The sequence below is a fragment of the Hibiscus syriacus genome, unplaced genomic scaffold (assembly GCF_006381635.1).
Source record: "Hibiscus syriacus cultivar Baekdansim isolate YM2019G1 unplaced genomic scaffold, ASM638163v2 tig00110430_pilon, whole genome shotgun sequence".
Lineage (NCBI taxonomy): Eukaryota > Viridiplantae > Streptophyta > Magnoliopsida > Malvales > Malvaceae > Hibiscus > Hibiscus syriacus.
Window position 1 is genome coordinate 391,881 of NW_024062734.1, and position 20,409 is coordinate 412,289.

At 34.9% G+C, this 20,409-nt stretch overlaps 1 protein-coding gene, 1 long non-coding RNA gene and 1 pseudogene across 2 annotated transcripts; 2 read left to right on the top strand and 1 right to left on the bottom strand.

Moving 5' to 3' along the window:
* Positions 1-1,555: 1,555 nt before the first annotated feature.
* LOC120125252 lies at positions 1,556-20,365 on the top strand. The gene is made up of 3 exons (XR_005516352.1): positions 1,556-1,566; positions 7,534-7,541; positions 20,276-20,365. It is a non-coding gene; the product is annotated as an uncharacterized LOC120125252 (long non-coding RNA).
* LOC120125249 lies at positions 2,997-3,610 on the bottom strand (annotated as a pseudogene).
* LOC120125251 lies at positions 14,104-14,774 on the top strand. Its single transcript, XM_039143729.1, has 2 exons — positions 14,104-14,461; positions 14,537-14,774. Exons 1-2 carry the CDS (start codon positions 14,205-14,207, stop codon positions 14,772-14,774), a joined length of 495 nt encoding a protein of 164 aa, XP_038999660.1. The 5' UTR covers positions 14,104-14,204.
* Positions 20,366-20,409: the final 44 nt, after the last annotated feature.

The following is a 20,409-nucleotide window of genomic DNA, read 5'->3' on the forward strand; positions in this document are numbered from 1 at the left end:
TATTATTTAGTGGGCCTAAAGGTCTGGTACTGGAATTAGAGGTAAAATAAAATTCGACTCGATTCGAAAAATTATTTTTTTTAAATTTTGAGTTATTCGAGTTAACTAAAAATTTTAATTGCATTTTTGAGTTCGAGATGAATTAATTTTGAAATTTCGAGTTACTCAAAAAACTAAAAATTTGATTACGTAATTTGACAATTTTTCGATTTAGTTTTTGCTTTCATTATTCTTTCAATTTCTCCTTCATTTTAAGTAAGCATATTTTTAACCAGATTTAAACAACATGCTCTTAAATCATAGTAGAATTCATATGTAATTTCGATTCCTCTTTTCAATAAGAAGTTTTCTATTTTTCAATTTAGTCCCTCAATTTTTCATAATTTCCTTATTTCTTCAATTCATCCTTTATTTAAAACCGTTTTATACTAAATTTAAACCACATGCTCATATACCACTATAGAATACTTATGTAACTTCAATTTTATTTGTTTTTACTAAAAATGTACTCTCTTTTTTATTTATACCCTTAACATTGCCATATACCACTATAGAATACTTATATAACTTCAATTTTATTTTTTTTACTAAAAATGTACTCTCTTTTTTATTTATACCCTTAACATTGCATTTTACTCAATTTGGTCTTTTGACTGCAATTATTTTGCAAATTCTTTCTTCCCATCAATTCCTTGATTTTTTTATACTTTCGTAAATATTTTACACTCAAAATAAAAAAAATATAATATTGTGAATATATTTTTTTGGATAATTAAAATTTTATTACCCAAAGAAGCGGAGTTCTTCTACAAAATAAAAAAAAATCAATTTTTGATGTATTTGATATATTAAATAACATCATAATGTGAAAAAATATGAAATATATATATCTTATATGGTTTGATAAAGTCAAAAAATTGGAACCAATCCTTACCATAATATTATAAATAAGGGTAAATTACAAGTTTGGTAACTAAATTTGACTCTCTCCCCTATTTCACTCATCGTACTTTCAATTTTTTCAATTTACTAACTAAACTTTATAGATTTTTTTTGTCCTTCTAACGTTAAATAATTAACAAACTTATGATGTGGTTGTATTCACTACAGCAAAAGTGTTCTATAACGGCGTTTTTAGGGTAAACGCCACAAAATTTAAGCATGTAGCAGCGTTTACTATCCAAACGCCACCAAATTATACTTTAGCGGTGTTTTCCCAACAAACACCGAAATAGAGTGGTAATTTAGCGGCGTTTATAGCTAAAACGCCGGAATTGAATTGTTTACAGTGGCGTTTTTTCAATAAACGCTGCAATAGAGTAGTAATTTCGTGGCGTTTGTATAAAAATGCCGCAACATGATTGTTTATAGTGGCGTTTTTCCAACAAACGACGCTATAGAGAATTAATTTAGCGGCGTTTATCAAACAAACGCCGCAATAGATTTGTTTATAGCGAAGTTTGTGTAAAAAAATGCCGTAATAGATTAATAATTTAGAGGCGTTTGTTATACAAATGTTGCCATATGTTTGTTTATAGTGGCGTTTTTAAAAAACACCACAAAAACGTGTACTACAGTGGTGTTTTTTTAAAAACGCCGCCAAAGGGTTAATATATACTCCACCTTTTTCTTCTGTCTGATCCCTAAATTCATTTCAACGCTGCTTCCTAAAAGGGATTCCTCTCGTCGGTTCCAGTGTCGCGCCATCACCATTGACTCTCGCGCCTCTATCAATCCATAAACAAAACCCCTGCTGCTTTCGTCCATATCATCGTTTGTAATTGTGCCGTGGGTTTCATCTTTCAACAAGGTATTTTTTGGTACTGAACGAATGGTACGTATGTATGCATTAAAGCACTAAAGAATCTGAAATTTAATAAGCATGCAGAAAATCTTGTTTCCTGGTTGATTATTTGATCTTTAACCTCCGTTTATGACCCTGCCAAAATTCTGGGTTTGAGTGAAATTTTGATGGCTATGGAGACAAACTTGTTTCTTTTTCATTAAGATTGATCTTGTTTTTTGTTTTTTTTCTTTGATATGAAGGCATTTATCTGTGAAGAAAAACATTGATTCCCCATAACTCAGCTAACCTTTTGAATGCCGTTTGATTCCAGCTTTGCAAGGGCAGACCAGAAATCTCAATCCACGTTGCTCTTGCTTCTTGTTTTGACGATTCGGTCCACAAGCTAACTTCTGCAAATATCTCCTTTAGATAAGACCAATTAAGGTCCTCTAATAGCATGAATAGATCTCCGTCTTATATAGAGCTTAAGAAAGTTTTCACACTCATTCTATAGACTTTTATCTAAGACCCCAATTATATAACCTCTCCCTTATACTATTAATGCAGCACACCGTTGTCATCTTTCCCACCAAGCTTTTATTTAATTTCCAAAGATCCTCCTTTATTACATGGCCAGCTATTTTCTTGTTTTTTACTTCCCTTTGCAAACTTGATTCTCCAGGTCTAGATCTACACTACAGCAAAAGTGGCTTGTTGTGGTGTTTTTTTTACTTATAGCGGCGTTTTTAAGCGCCGCTAAAAACACCTGCGGCGTAAAGACAAACGCCGCTAAAAGCGCCGCTAAAAATAGCGCCGCTAAAGTTTGCGGCGTTTTTCAACAAAAAACGCCGCAATAGGTGACAACATATAGCGGCAACAAACGCCGCAAAAGGTATTGATATTTAGCGGCATTTTTCAGAAAAACGCCGCAATAGGCGTTGATGTTTAGCGGCGTTTTCTTCACAAACGCCGCAGTAGATGTTTATTTTTACCGACGTTTTTCCTACAAACGCCGCAGAAGATGTTGATATTTAGCGGCGTTTTCCTACAAACAAAATTTTAGCTTAATTTTAGTTTAATTTTTAAAATCCGTGGTTTCATTTCCGCCGAGATAAAATATATTAATCTTTTCCCCCACCTCAACAACTACAAGCAAAATCCTACGGTCAAAGAAATCATATAAATCTTGCAAATGAGATGAACCCTGACATTAGAAGTTAATTGATAAATTCAAGCTTTCTTGGGAGATTTAGTTGCCTTTGATGGAGATTTCGATTCTTTAGAAGAGGCATTTTCAGTCTTCTTTGGAAGAAGAACGGGGTTAATGTTCGGTAAAACGCCACCGTGAGCAATAGTAACGCCAGCGAGAAGCTTTCCCAGTTCCTCGTCGTTCCTCACGGCGAGTAGAAGGTGTCTTGGGATGATCCTGTTCTTCTTGTTGTCACGTGTTGCGTTTCCGGCCAATTCTAGAACCTGGATTCCCAATTCAAAACCGAATTACGAACTACAAATAACAACAATTAACTTATGCGATGACTTGTTCTAGCTTTCAGTTACCTCGGCTGCTAAGTACTCGAGAATAGCGGCGAGATAAACCGGAGCTCCGGTTCTGACACTCTGCGAATACCTTCATTTCTTTAAGTAGCGGCCGATCCTTCCGACGGGGAATTGGAGGCCAGCTTTGGCGGACCTTGAAACTGGCTTCTTCTTTGGGCCGCCGCCTTTTCTTCCACCAGCACCTTTCTGTACTTTAACTCCGGCATCCATTGCTAGAGACAGACGTGAAAAAAAATGATTTTAACGCTTCAAGAAGTATAAAATTCTCAGCTTTGACAAATCGCGGTGCAGAAAATAAAGCGAGATTGGCACGTTTTGTAGCGGTAGTTTAGGCGGGGTGCAACGAGAGGGGATTGAGACCCGTTAGATTGTGCACTTATCGACGGTTGAAGATCCTTTAGAGACGATCCGTGTTGTTTTCAATAACACCAATGAGAAGTGTGAACACTCCAACCAAACGTATCAAAAATATTTAGATGCTTACATTAATTTGTATTTCAATGCTAATTCGACATGGAATATTAATATGTCAGAAACAAATTATATTATTCAAATTTTCATGTTATAAGTAAATTAAAGACTTAAATATATTATTGTCTCCTAAAGTATACTATTTGTATTAAATTGTCCTCTAAAATATTTTTTCAAATATTTTATTTTTTAAACTTTAAATCGTTATCTCATTTACTCTAAATCGTTAACTCCGTTAAAGTAAAAAATCAACACGCCGCTGAGAGGGCAAACGACTGGAGAGAAAGAAAGCCTAACCTGGGTATGGCGAAATGCGACGACGCCGGAGACGAAGAAGGCACGGCGCAGTGAAGGAGATGGCTACTGGTGTTTTCTGGGTAAATTGTAATCGGAAAATCGTAGACAAATCAATAAGGAAGAATGGCTAGGGCTTCAGGAGTTTTAAAATTGGCTTTGCGACGTTTAACATTACAAACGCCGCTGATGTGTAAATAATTGCGACGTTTTTAATTAAAAAACGCCACGTTTGTTAAAATCAATTGCGGCGTTTACAGAAAAACGCCACTAATGTACGACCCATTTGCGGCGTTTCTTGTAAAACGACACTATAAGCAACTCTATTGCGGCGTTTATATAAAAACGCCACTAATGTACAACCCATTTGCAGCGTTTCTTGTAAAACGCCACTATAAACAACTCTATTGCGGCGTTTATATAAAAACGCCGCTAAATTACTACTCTATTGCGGTGTTTTTTAGAAAACGTCACTATAAACAACTCTATTGCGGCGTTTATATAAAAACGCAGCTAAATTACCACTCTATTGCGGCGTTTGTTGAAAAAACGCCGCTAAAGTTTCATTTTCCGGCGTTTCGATTTTAAACGCCGCTACATCCTTAAATTTTGTGGCGTTTTCCCTAAAAGCGCCGCTAAAAACGCCGCTGCATAACACTTTTGCTGTAGTGCTACTAGAATTGTCTTCTTCACCTTGCAACTTTTCTACGTTCGTAGTTTGTTTTCCTTTAAGTTTTCATTTCCTGCTTCAATAGTAAACTTTCTCTCTGTTTGGTGCTGGAACCGTCCAGACTTACGATAGTATGTTGATCTTGCCTTATATTTCGCTATTGACACCGATAGCCGAAAACCATAAAAACTAAAACCGTTTAATCTATTTATTTTTCTGAACGCAACACTTCTATTGGAGAACCTAACAAATCCGAATCTCTTCCCTGTTATGTTCATCTTCCTTGTAATGAATGAGTCCAGAGCATCACCCTACCTCCCAAATAATTGTCTCAGTCTACTCCAATATAACATCGTTGGTATATTTTGAACGAAGAGTGACACCTGTTGCCAATGAGAGCTACCTGAGCTATTGGTAACCATCTTAAGTATTAAACTATTTGAAATAGACCACACTTTCTACCTCAACTTCCGTAAAATTCTTTGCATTACAACAATACTGCCCTCTAACCATGCTCCTAACAACAAGGATGAAGCACTCCTTAATCTCGAGTCCTTGAGAAGCAAAGAAAGAGCCTCCTTGCCATCCGTCTCAAACTTTTACCATTCTTATTCTCAAATCTCAAGCAACTCGTTACCCCTCTAAAATTCCTCTTAGATTGGCATCAATAATCGAGTAGCACCCAATATACTTCGAAAAACCTGACACCCATTTTCCCTAGTGATCTCTAATGACGCCACTGCACATAGCTAATCTTAACTTTATCCGTTTAGACCTGTCAGTGTTTTGCTTACACCACCCAACTGGTCCCAATAAGATTTGCTTTACCACCCTCCCTTGAAGTCATAGCTCGTTCAGCTACAATGAACAGACGTGCACTCTCATGAACAACACTCTCGAAATGAGAGAAATATGGATCAAAAATCAAACTATATCTTTGCTTTCACAAACACCGAATCACACTCCCAAACGATAAATCCCATTCGATATCCACAACTGGGAAATGATTCAAATCATTTATTTTCTTTTCGATCCACGACACCATGTCAAGTTACATTTATAATGATTCTAAATCTGTCTTGTCTAGGCAATGCTAGAACTGCGCTAGAACATTGATTACATTGGAAAATTTATCCCTATTTACTTTCATTTTGTTTCTCTAATCCGAGCGAATGATCTGGTTAATCTTTAATTTCAAAGGAAGTGTAATTTGGATTGTAGATTTGGATGTCATTAGATATTTGATCTGTCTTTGAATATTTGAATAATATTTAGATTAAGTTATTAAAATTACTATGCTTTGTAGAATCGAACACCCCAGATATTATATGTATTTGCGATACTGATACATATTGTAGAATTAGATATTTGAATCTTGATTTGGATTATAAAAACGGGGTATCATTTTACTTCTTGGTCATCTAGAATTACAACATGTATATCATCTATTATCATTTTATTCACAGCTATATTTTGAACTAAAATTAAATATTTATGTTGTCTGCAGTAAAGTTTGAACCTTGCTTTGCGCCAGTTGGTTAAAGTTAAATAATTATTGAACAGTAGTACATGATCAAACATTTAAGGCCTGCGTTGAAAGAATTTGCTTTTACTTTCTCAAGTCCTTGCATGCAACTTCATCATTTACTTTGTTCTTTGGCAGTACGAACAAGACCCTTGAACGATACCATCGTGACTGCTTTGTTCCTCAAGACAATACGCTTGAACGTGAAACCCAGGTTACTATTAAACTTTCTTAGGACGCATGAAGTGTTGTTTTTAAGAGACAAATAATGAAGTGTTGTTTTAAGAGACAAATGAAGTATTGTTTTAAGAGACAAATGAAGTATTGTTTTAAGAGACAAACTTATTATGATTGAATTATATATAAAGGTCCAAGCGTGCTATTCCTCTAGTGTGAATTTATTATGATGTCGATTTATATTGAACAATTAAAAATTAAATTATAACTTCTGTTTAGGTTATACTTTTCTCTATAGTATTAGCAAATAAATGTGAACTTAAATTATTATGTGAAATTAAATTATGTGTGTTTATGAGTGAAATTAAAGTATTCTTGTTTAGATTTGATATTTTCTTGCATATTTTGTTATACACTTTCATCGGTTTGAATTATCTCTATAGCTGCTAATTGAGTTGAGCAACTCCAATTTAGGTTTTAAATTATTATGGACTATATCTGATAGTTTAATGCTTATGTTTAGGTTATAAATGTATCTATAATATTAGCAATTAACATTTTAAATTGAAACTCCAGAAATACGAAATGGATAAGAGTTGGATGGATTTCTCAAGAGTAAGCGTCAAATATCGAAATGAAGTCGAAATCTTTCTAAATTTAGCTTTTGTGAATACAAGCCAAGAGAATATGATTCTTTGCCCTTGTAAGAATTGTGTGAACATTAATTGGCACATTCGTGAAGTTGTGTACGAGTTATTTTCGGATTTGTTCGGGGGTATAGAAAATGGATCTTTCATGGAGAGTCTATATCAAATAGATCTGCTTCCATGACTTATTCGACTTATCCTGCTCCTTCTCACCATTCAACTTTCAGAAAAGATGACATGGAAGGTATGCTACGAGATGCATTTAATATGCACAATCAACAGCCGTATGTTACAGAAAATTATTGTCAGGATGATGTTAATGATTTCATTGAGACATGAAGAATTAGATGTGATGAAGAGCCAAATGGAGAAGCGACAAAGTTTTACAAGTTGTTGACTTTATGAGGGATCAAAGTTTTCAAAGCTTTCGTTCTGCATTCATCTTTTCCACTTAAAATGCCTGGGATGGTGGACTGGAAACTCCTTTACGCAATTGTTGGAGTTACTAAGAGAAGTGTTTCCTTTTGTAAAAATCCCTCAATCATGCAAATATATGAAGAAAATGATAAAAGATTTGGGTCTTGGATATGACAAAATTCATAGTTGTACGAATGATTGCATGTTGTATTGGGATGATCGAAAAAATCATGAATCTTGTCATGTATGCTGAGAATCTCGATGGATGACTACGGAGGCAGAAAATGTTACTGAGCATGAAGGTCAAGCACGATCAAGAAAGAAACCGATCAAGATTATGTGATATTTCCCTCTAATACCTAGGCTACAAAGATTGTTTATGTCCTCCAAGATTGTTGACTCTATGAGGTGGCATCATGATGGCAGAACCGATGATGGAGTATTACGGCATCCTGCAGATTCTTTAGCTTGGAAGTCATTTGACAACAAGTATCTAAGTTTTTCCAGAGATCCTCGAAATGTCAGGCTCGGTCTTGCAACTGATGGCTTTAATCCATTCAAAATAATGAGTACTTCGTATAGTACTTGGCCTCTTGTACTTGTTCCATATAATTTGCCTCCCTGGATTTGCATGAAACAATCATCTTTCATCTTATCCATGATAATCCCTAGAGAGAAAGGCTCCGGAAATGATATTGATATTTACATGCAGCCGTTAATTGTTGAGTTGAAACAGTTATAGGAAGGGGTTGAAACGGACGATGTGTTGACAAAAGAGAACTTTAATTTACGTGCGACTTTATTATGGACAATTAATGATTTTCCATCTTATGCAAATTTATCTGGTTGGAGTACCAAAGGTCGTTATGCTTGTCCTTGTTGTGATGCAAAAACATGTTCGAAGTAGTTGGTTAATGAAAAGAAGTTCTCTTATATGGGACATCGTTGGTGGTTACCTGATAATCATAGATTTAGATGTCAAAAGAATATGTTTGATGGTGATGAAGAGTTTTGAAATACTCCTGACCAAACAACCGGTTCTCAAATATTCAGAATATTGAAAAATATAAATTTTACTTATGGAAAGATGAATCAACCAAGTAGTACACGATCAAAGAAAAAGGCAAAGCAGGTCAATGAAGAGGTTGAAGTTGACGAACAAACTGATGATGAGTCTGATGAAGAGGATGATCCAAATGAGGTATGCTTGTGGAAAAAGAAGAGCATATTCTTCGAGTTACCTTATTGGAAAATTCAGATTTTGAGACATAATCTTGATGTAATGCATATTGAGAAGAATGTTTGTGAGAATATTATCGGGACCATTCTAAATGATGGCAGAAAATCTAAAGATAATCTTAAGAGTCGACTTGACTTAGTGGACATGGGAATTCGGCATGATCTTCATCCGCAATTACATCCAAATAGAAGAAATTTCTTGTCGCTTTCTATTTTTTCTCTTTCGAAAAAAGAAAAAGAAGTGTTTTTCACGGTGTTGACGGATATAAAGGTTCCACATGGGTATGCATAAAACATTTCTCGACGGTCAGCGTTAAAGATCGAAGACTTTATGGTTTAAAGTCACATGATTATCATATATTAATGCAAGATTTACTGCCAGTAGCTGTTTGCAGTTGTATGTCGAGTAAGGTGACGTCTTGTATCATTGAATTTTCTAATATAATGAAAGCCATCTGTGGGAAAGTTCTAATGGTTGAAGAACTTGATAAACTACAAGATCGAGTCGTCTTGACTTTATGCAATTTGGAGAAGATATTTCCACCTTCATTCTTCACAATTATGGTGCATCTGCTAATTCATCTTCCTCACGAAGCAAGAGTTGGTGGTCCCATTTTCTATCGATGGATGTACCCTATAGAGAGGTATTAATTGAATTACACGAAATGAATGAACTACTGATTATACCTCTCACTCAAATGCTTTTACGTAGTATATTGTTTTGTGTATAGGTTCTTGGGCAAGTTGAAGTCTTATTGTCGTAATAAGCGTTATCCGGAAGGATCAATTGCTGAAAGGTATTTGGCGGAGGAATGCATGACATTTTACTCAAGATATTTGGAAGATATTGAAACAAGATGGAATAAACCAAATCAAAATGATGTGTTAAGTACTGATGACTTTCCTCAACATTATTTGTTTGGAAGTTATGGTCAACCATTAGGGAAAGTTGAAATTGCACACTTAGATGACACGTCTTGGGTACAAGCACACTGGTATGTTCTTTTCCATCACGATTCAATAAATCCCTTTCGCACGTAAGTCTTTCAGACCCAATCCTAATGAAATCTCTTTATCTTTTATATTTATCAATTTTTAACGAACATAATATTATTTATAGTGAGTTTAAAGAAGTATTGAGATCTCAAGCACGCTCCCAAAGATTAAATCAGCGAAAGCTACATAAGTTATTCACAGAAACTTTTCATGAATGGTTAGGCCAGATGGTAAGCAACTAAATCTTACGGCACACTTATAAATTATATATGTCTTGTTTTTTATATCGACATCAATGCAAATTAATTCACCATTCATGTGTAATAGGTTTGGAGTGGGAGAGATGTTAGTGATAAAGTTAAATGGCTTTCTCAAGGTTCGAATAGAATAGTTAAAAGATATAATGCCTTCCTCATTAATGGGTTCAGGTTCCATACGAAATCTCGTGAAAGATTAAGAAGGACACAAAATTATGGAGTCGTAGTTACTTCGTCAACTACAAGTTATTCTATTGCAAGGGACAATAATCCGCATGAGGGAGAGGTCGATTATTATGAAAATCTTACGGACATTATTGAGTTAGATTATTATGGAAAATGAAAGGTTGTGTTGTTTCAGTATGACTGGGTTGATGTAAACAGATGAATAAAAAGAGATAAATTCGGGTTTACAATGGTGAATTTCTCTCGATTAATTCACACGGGTCAACGTTTGATGGATGAACCATATGTATTTTCTTCTCAAGTGAAACAAGTATTTTATTGTCACGATTCAATGGATGACGGTTGGTATGTTGTGCTTCGAAATACTCCCAGAGACTTTATAGACATCGGAGATGGAAGTAGAGATGACATTGAAACAATATCATAATGTTTACCTCTACTACCACAAAACTTAGATGAAACTATCACTAATACAACACAATTTCAATGGGTTCGGGAGGACGTTGATGAAGATATTTATGACATCTGACATTACATAAGACTTTTGTACGATTTTATATCTTCATTTATTTATAATGTTATAACCTTTAACATATTGTCTTTCAATATATTCATTAATTAATTTGTTTTTTATTACTCATGTTTGTTTATTATATATATCATGCCGAGGAGAAAAATAATTGATTTGCGGGTTGTTCGAGCTTCTGAAGACTATGAAGAAAGAAATAACGAAGAATCGAATGCACCTGAGTCTTCCAAAGTTCCTGAAACTGTTGAAAAAGAAGTAGAAATTCAAAGTAATCTTCGAAACATTATTTACTACTTTGTTCATTTTCAAAACTGGCATTTAATAATTTATTATATAATTGAAAATGTTGGAGCGCGCAAGACTCGAGGACGTACAACTTTGAAGGAATTATACCAACTTTATCCTGGGCATCGTGTCAAAGTTTCAAGAAATGATGTCGGTCAACCTAATGGCCCAGAATCACGTCTTCTAGTAGGTTACTTAGGCATAGTTGGACGTAATGCGAATATGTTACCGATCAATTACGAGTCATGGCGTGAAATGCCTAATAGTAACAAAAATATTGGATTTTGTTAAGGTAATAATGTCATTATAATAGATACTCTATAAAAATTCAATACTAATTTATACTTACGGTGCACACTTATTTGCTGTATAGGAGAAATTTTCTTTAGAGGTCTCTGATGATTATGTGAAGCAAGCGTTAGGGAAGAGATGGAGGGACCACAAGATCTCCTTAAAGAAGAAATACTTCAAGAATGATCTTAGCCTTGAAGAGAAGTTGCAAACAGTCCCACCAGGAATGCTCAGGTACCAATGGGAATATGAAGTCAGATTTTGGAGTTCAAAAAAAGGACATGTATGATGTATTTTTCAGAAATAATTGTAACAAATTTTAAATCATCATTAAAAGTGATTACTTCACATTATAGGACCGAGAGCATGTTGGTGTTGCTAGCAGGCAATAACAAAAGTTTACGCACACGGCTGGATCAAAGAGCTTTGCTTGTATAGCTCATGAGGAGGTATTATAGATTATTGAAATAGTTTTTTGTATTACATGTACATACTAACTCATAGTAATTATATTATGGTACATTGTAGGAAAATACATCCGGTTCTAAAGTTGGTCGAATCCTACTTTTTGACATGACACATACGAAGAAGAATGGCACTCCTATGACTGCTGACGCTGTATAAATTATGGTACGTTTATTGGGTAGACGTTTTAAATTTACCTGACTTTATTTATATTTGTACCATGATATTTTTTTATTTTAATTAATTATTCACTTTATTATTAGGAAAAATTGAGAGAGAGAAAGACGGAGCATCATGCTACTGCTTCGAGTCAAGGTATTGTTAATGATGATGACATTGAAAACCAAACTATTAATGACGTTTTGGGTCCTGAAAGATATGGTCGGGTGCACTGTCAAAGATCATTCGTTACTCTCACCAAATATTTTTGGATCCAGCTCATCATAGTACATGTCATCAGACTCTCGATCTTCCCACTAGGAAGTTAGTCATTTAAAAGAAAAGTTGGCTGAGATGGATCAACAAATGGCTAACTTGAAAGCGGAAAATGAAGCAAGGGAAGCAGAGAGAGCAGCAGCGGAAGTAGCCAGAGCAGTAGCAGAAGCAGAGAAAGAAGCAGCGACAGCATAGAGAGATGCAGCAGCAGCACAGAGAGAAGCGACGGTAGCACAGAGAGAAGCAGCATATCAGTAGATATGTGAAGAATTTGAAAAATGACTCAATGATATGATGCTAATGATATAGAAAACGCAACCTCGGAATCCACAATCGTAGTCTCATTTATGTTATGAGCATTCTGTCAATGTTACCGAACCTTGTTTAACTGAACTTATATTACGTTAATGAAATCTTTTATTTATTATATTGGATTTGATGTTGTTTGTTATGGATAAAGAGAATATGTTATTTTTGTTTTGTTTGTTGGATAATGGAACAGGTTGAAAAAACGGATTTAGCAGCGTTTGTATACTAGAAACGCCGTAATATAACATACATTTGGCAGCGTTTGTATACTAGAAACGCCGCTATATACCTAACTTTAGCGGCGTTTGTATGAAAACGCCACTAAATCTCAACACCTATTGCGGCATTTTCAATAAAAACACCGCTAATTCTCAACTCTTATTGCGTCATTTTCGATACAAACTCCGCTAAATCTGAAAGTCTACTGCGACGTTTGTGGGAAAAAGGCCACAAAATATCAAAACCTTCTGCGGCGTTTGTAAGTAAAACGCCGCTAAATCTCAAAACCTATTGCGACGTTTGTAGGGAAAACGCCGCTAAATATCAACACCTATTGCGGCATTTTTCTGACAAACACCGATAAATAACAAACCCTATTACGGTGCTATTTTCAGCGATGCTATTTACGACGTTTGTCATAACGTCGCATGTGTTTTTAGCGGTGCTTAAAAACACTGCTATAGGTAAAAAAGGCCGTAGAAAACTTGTTTTGCTGTAGTGATTTTAATCAAAACGATGTCATTTTAGTCTAAATTTAATATAAGTCGTTTTGATGTAAGTTGCCATGTCATAATGCTATTAACTATTTTATTTGATAACGACGGAGTGACAAAAAATTGGATCTATAAAATTCAGTAAGTAAATTAAAAGAAAGTATAGTGAGTGAAATAGAAGAGATAGTAAAGTTTAGTTACAAAACGTGTAATTTACCCTATAAATAATTATAATAAAATTAGCACTGAAACTCGAATAACTTGATTTAAATAATTCGACCCAAATTTCTTAAACTTGACTCGACTCGACTCAAAATATTTATAATTAAGTTCAAGTTGTAAAATACGATACGTGATCAACTCGAATAACTCAAAATTTTTAATTTAACTCGATCTGACTCGATCGAATACTCACCCCTGGAACTACTCTGCAAGTTTTCTTATATATAAGACTTGGCTATCCAAAATCCCATAATTATATTGAGTTATTACAATTTTGAATCGATTTTGTTTAATAAAAAGTCATTCTTAAATCCAACAAATTTAGAGTCAATATAGTTTTGGATCTATGTGGCCCATAAAGTGGAACCATTGACCCCGTCTAAACCAAAGGACCTAAGCCAACTAGTACAAGTTCCCAAACTTGGCAACCATTCTCCACGTCGAGATCGTGCCGCTTCCTAGGGCATAGTGGCTGTGCCCATTCGTCATGCCTTAAAACTTGTCGAAGATTTAGTAGTAACAATCATAATCTAATTACTACCCTTATTATTATAATTACCAATAAAAATGTGGAGTTTTTGAACAAGGAACGGCCTGTGTCCGCAACTCCCTTATTTGTATATATGAGTAGGGTGCTGGTGGAGCTGTACAGAAAGTGACTGCTGTTTCACCTTCTTTTTCTTCCAATCTTTGTTAGTTTTGCATCTTAGTTTGAGCAGAGAGAGAGAGAGAGATGGGGAATTGTCAGGCCATTGATGCTGCTGCGTTGGTGATACAACATCCGTGTGGGAAGATGGACAGATTGTATTGGTCCGTACCCGTGAGCGAAGTCATGAGGATGAATCCCGGTCATTGTATTTCGCTCATCATTCTATTACCTGATCGGAACGACAATCCAGAAGACGAGACCGTACGTTTCACTCGTGTCAAGCTTCTTCGTCCTGGTGAAACTCTCACACTCGGCCATGCTTATTGCCTCGTCACATCTCATGGTATTTTTCCGCCAGCTGGACTCTTGTTTTTGCTTATTTTGATTATGGAACTAATGGTTTTGTATGTTTTGGCTGAGGTTATGGAGGTTTTAAGGGCGAAGAAATATGCGAAACCGAAACGGCAACAACACCTGGAATCAAGTGAAAAGCTGCAGCATGAACAAGAACAAGGGAACCAAAGCTTGCAGTCTCAGGCGGCAATGACAAAGCATGAAAGACGACGCCCGACGATAGCACCTGCGAACGCAGCTGCAATGAGCTCAAAATCATGGCGGCCTTCATTACAGAGCACCTCCGAGTCTTCAACCTAGTACAGTTCGTAAATATCAGATTGTGTTTTGGGAGCTGAGATCGACTAATTCCATTATGAACCCATCAATAAGAAACATCTATGTATAGCTTCCGATTATATTGTATCATGGTATTCTGATAAAAAAGAACCCGTTGAATATCGACAATGACATGTTTAAAGAAATCCCAATTCTCATCATCGAACCAAACATTCACACAAATATTTCCTTTTGGGTCAATTATTGAAAATGTTCAAGCAAAAACCACTTCCTTGCACCAATGGGCCTATTTTGTTCAACACAACATATAAAGTTCCGATCCATTTATATTTGTAAAATAACTTTTAGCCGAAGTTGAAACCATTTGTGATGCTCACTACACAAAAAAACCCATTTTTTAATTTCAAGCCCAAATCTAAAACATACAATCCATTTTTTTAAAATAAATTGTCATTTTATTCTTATTTATATTCTTTTAATAGCATGAGATAATTATATGGTAATTTCTATTCGGAATTTTTCTTGATCATTGGCAACGTACGCATATTCCATAGATGTAACTGCTCGAACCTATGACCTCCGAGTAGAATAATACTCTTTTTTACTACTGAGATTGCTTAAAAGATTCGAGTACTAATCACATTTTTAATATAAATATTAAGTTTTGACATTGTATAATGAAATTATGGAATGGGGAAGGTGATTAAAACAAGTCAATTTAAAAACCAATAGAAGGCAGGAAGCCTTTAAACAAAATTCAAAAGGTGAGGGACCTTACACATTTAAAGCGATGAGATAATTAATTTCTTGAGAAGAGTTTCCAAAAAATATATAATAAATTAAGTTTAAAAGAAAAGTTTTTGTACACGGCCCAACCCCATCAACTTTGTGCTCCACGATTACGGATGGGCATGGGACCGAACCCGACCCGATCGGATCGTTTTTAAATTGGATTCAGGTCATGTCGAATTTGGATTTTGGGTGGACAATACTTGATCCGGCCCAATATATATATATATATATATATATAATTTTATCTTATATATTTAAGAATAATTACAATAATATCCCTCTATATATTAATTTTTTCAATTAAATCATTTTTTATTAAATAAAAATAAAATTTTATTATTATTTTGGGTAGGGTTGGATCAGGTCGGGTTTTTAAATTATAAATCGGGTCAGGGTCGGGTTGGATCTCAGGTAGAGGATTCCTTGTTCTCGGGTCAGTTCGGGTAGACCAAAAATCAGATCTGACCCGACCCATACCCATCCCTATCGACGATGCTCACGTTTCCATTTATTCAATCCTTATATATGTGCAAAATGTCAAATTCTAAAGCCTTTGTTGTTATCAGCCATATGCAAACGCTTTCCCTTTTATTCACATACAATAAATTATATAAATCTTCAATTTTTATCAAACAAAATTTTTTAAATTTTTTATAAAATTTTATCATACTCATAAATAATCAGTTTTTTTTCAAGGTAAGTTATTTATTAACTTATAAAAGTAAGATTAAGATTTTGTTTGTGATAAAGTAAGATTTTTATACAATATTAAATCTGTATTAATCGACTGGTTTTAAGCATTGGTCTTACATGATATATATATAATATCTTACTTCCCCGTGCCCCCTTTCTTTCCCTTGTGGTGTAGCTGGAAAATATTGTGAGGTGGGATTTTGAGTTGGAATGCACTCTTAACAGATATTTTCTCAAGCTTCTACGATATTCTCATATGCACCAGTCATTTTATATCAGCTGAGACTAGTCGAAACCTAAAGAATCTAGCATGCATACATACATGATACATAGAGTATGTTCTCTAAGTCATCCATTTCTTCCCCTTAAACAGTAAAGAAGCAAATGATTAAAGAAAAGATCCGGGTTTGAAATATTAGACATGCATGCATTTTCCAATATCAGTCTAATCCGAACGTCTAATATTTGTACTTTGGAGAGAAATAACCTTTTGGATTACCATCAGAATTTTTTGTTTAGCCATTGAGGCATTCGACGATCTTTCGGCTAAACAGCTGTTTGCTTTCTTACGGTGCATGTTCCTGAGGTTTCACGTGCTTTCTTAATATCGCGTTGTCGTGGGGCTGCAGGCACCAAGACTAAAGTTAAATAAAGAGCAGTAAACAACGCTCCCTCGAAAGTATCCAAAGACTCTAAAAACTGTGAATTGGAAACTGCAAACCGGGCCAGACCGCTCCTAACCTATCTCTATTAGGGGTATAAATGAACTAAGTTTGGATTTGAAAGTTTTTATTTTCGTGTCCGTTTATTTATTTTTTAATCTGTTTGTATCGTTCGTTTAGCATTTGCATATATATTTGTGAACATGTTCGTTTATGGTTCTTGAACTTATTTGTTTAGCGTTTGTCAAAAAATTTTGTTTAACATTTGTGAATGTGTTTCGTCAAAATAATGAAATTATGCCACTAGTCCTTAAGTTGCTAAGGCTTCACAATTTGAAATCCAAAGTTCACATTGTATTCATTTAAGTTCCTACCTTATCCAACATTTAAAATGTAAAAAATGGGAAAAAATGAGAACTAGATAAAAGAGCTTGTTTATGAGCATAAACAAATCAAATACACTTATGTTTGTATTCATTTAATTATTAAATGAACATAAAAATTTTATTCATGCCCATTTATTTAACTTAATAAATAAAAATAAAGAAATGATATACCAACAATTTATGAACAATTCATTGAAGTTATGGTCATTTGCACCTAATTTCTATATAAAGCTTTTGAACGCATAAGTTGGGATACAATTTGAAACCTTTTACATATAACCCCACGAGCTTGTTTTCATCTTCTTTAAAAAGATCGCCTTTAAAAAACTCAACTTTAGGGTCCTCCAAGTTTTTCATTGCCGTGTTCTAAAGTAGAAACTGCTCAACAAAAGAGACGGTAAAAGAGGTAGATTATGAACCCTACACACATGCACCTTCACTTTTCATTCATAGGGGAGGTGAAAAAACTTTTGGTGTTTGGGCTTATACCTCGGATTCCTCACTTTAAACATCATTTTCAGAGCAGAAAATAAAAGAATTCGTGGGCGTGAATTTCTCCTCTCTTTGTGTAAAGATAATGAGGAAATGCATTAGTTGGCGACTACTCAGCCACATCATCCACCAGCAACAGAAGAAGATGCTATAATAGGGTTGAATCATGTGAAAAATGAAAACCCCAAAGTCCCATCTCGTAAAGCATGATTTGATGTTGATGATGATAATGGTGGGATCTTGTTGCTCACAAAATCCAAATCCTCTTTCGTTAAAAGCGCCCCCAAAACACCAAAACGTCTTGTCACATCATTGTCCCCACTTCGATGGTTACGTTTATACGCTCCTCCCCATCATCATCATGCACGCGTCGTTAAAATAACCCACAAACTAAAATAAAATACTAATAAAACTGTTTAGGGTAAAGGGATATTTTGTTATACGGCCATTGCTATTTAGTTTTTACACCCACTTTTATTTTTCTATATTTTTATCAACTACACTAAGGTCGGAGGTCTTCCAAAGTTGTCTTCAATATGACGTTGGGATCAGTTTACTACCTTACTTCCCCCTTATCCCATTACATATGAGAATCAGGGTTTTGTTATTATTGTTGTTTATCAACTACACTAAGAGATGATAACCACGTCATTGCATTTCAACAGTTTAGCATATTATCTGTTCTATTCGTAGATTAATCCAAAATCTTCTTGTATAATATATAATATAGATATATACTATTTTGTGACAAAAACTCCACGGGATGGGGTGTTAGGGATTAATTATAGTTATCGATTTAATGTTGCTTTTTGTTATAATAATGTAGCCTTTTTAGTGGGGAAGATGGTGTCTTTTTAGGGTTGATAATACTCCCCAAATCTTCATGGCTCCCACACCTTGCAATACTAATGAGAAAGCACCAATTCACACAGAATTTTATAAAACCATTCTTGATAATTATATCATCCAAGTGGATTCTGACACGTTTGATCATCGAAATCACACTGCTGAAAAACAAGTAAATATATGTAGGAAAGCGCCCCCATGAATTTCGTGTATTTGCTTTCCAGTTAAAAATAATAATCTCAGAACAATTAAACAAAGACTCGGTCGTCAATTATTGTCAAAATAGACTTGAAATTGTTATATGAGAGTGGTCCTTGAATCCCTTAATCTATGGGGAAGAACATACAGGTCAGAAGCTGCATTAAGGACAAGTCCAAGAGGGTTAGATGAAATAGTACTGTTGAATAATTGTCCCCTTGTGCCACCCTGGTTCATAGACATGTAAATTTAATATCTACAGTAATTTATCTAAAAAAATAATATCTACAGTAAGATGCCACGTCTAGTAAGTGGATTGGAGTGGGCTGATAAGGTTATAAAGCTACTTGCATGACGATTGGTCTGAAAAATGCATGGTTAAGTTTTTACGTTCCACTTTTTAAAGGGCCATTGTTGTAATCTTTACACACATGCAAAGATAATATGCCCCTATGTCGGGGATCTAGGGCAAACTTTTCTCTTGCTTATATGCAATGTTTCCATGAAATTTATCTGTATATGCACATTAATTGTAAAATTTAGGACACGATGATAGAAGATTGTTTATTCCTGATTTGGATGATAAATTATAATACGAGAACAATTGACACACTATTCTCTTTAGAATCATCTATTAATATCAATTAGCAAAGTCAACAGTTCTAATTTTAATGTTTAGAAATGAAATAAATTAGATTAAGAATATCATATTTATCTCTACAATACTTAATATAAATTAACTAATCAATAGATTAGATACAACCATACATGTAACTAATGTAAAAAATCATCTATAACTGCTATTTGTCCAAATCAAGGCCGGGAGGTGGGAGGTCGTGTTCGTGAAATGAGTTGCCTGCGGGACCGAGACCTAGTCCCGTCACTCTCTCAATCACAAAATCGATGCCTCCACAGAGTTCTACTCATTTAATTTTGCTTTACACACTAGATACACTAACAGTATAAAACCAATGGGAAAGCTACAAATTATGAGGTGTCAGTGTACAAGGAAAACAAAACAAGGAAGAGAGAGAATTGAAATGAAATGAAAGAAAGTAGTATTATAATATGATTTTTTATTTATTCACGGGACGAATACAACAAGCTTAAAAAAAAGGCCCCAAAGACCTTTGTATATCAAACAGATTTTCCTCCTCCTCAGAAGGAATTTCAAAAAAAAAAAGATAAGGGGAAAAATTATATGCACACGTGTCACCATCACACGCCGAACACCGCCGGATCAAATCCGCTGTGGGTTTAGGCCAACAAAGTCAAGGCCATATAGAAAAGAACAGAAGATGAATGAAAAGGAAAGGAGGCATTTCCCGCCAAAAAAGCACAATTACACACGTGCGTGTCACACATGCCGAATGTGTGAACACAAAATCCACTCAGAATAAAAAAACCCATTTTTTTTTGTTCATTTTTCATATTTGTATCGAGGAAGGAGGAGCTTCAACGTTCAATCCCTAAATCCGCCTACCCAACTCACCAAAATTTCTCTGCTTTCGGCTCTCCTATGCCAAAGGGACCCGCCATCTCCTTCAATTCCAGGCTTCCACACCCTCGCACTATGAAATATTTATG

Coding starts and splice junctions, on each gene's coding strand:
- LOC120125251 (XM_039143729.1), top strand. CDS start 14,205: ATGGGGAATTGTCAGGCCATTGATGCTGCTGCGTTGGTGATACAACAT. Junction 14,462..14,536: donor TATTGCCTCGTCACATCTCA/TGGTATTTTTCC, acceptor GTATGTTTTGGC/TGAGGTTATGGAGGTTTTAA.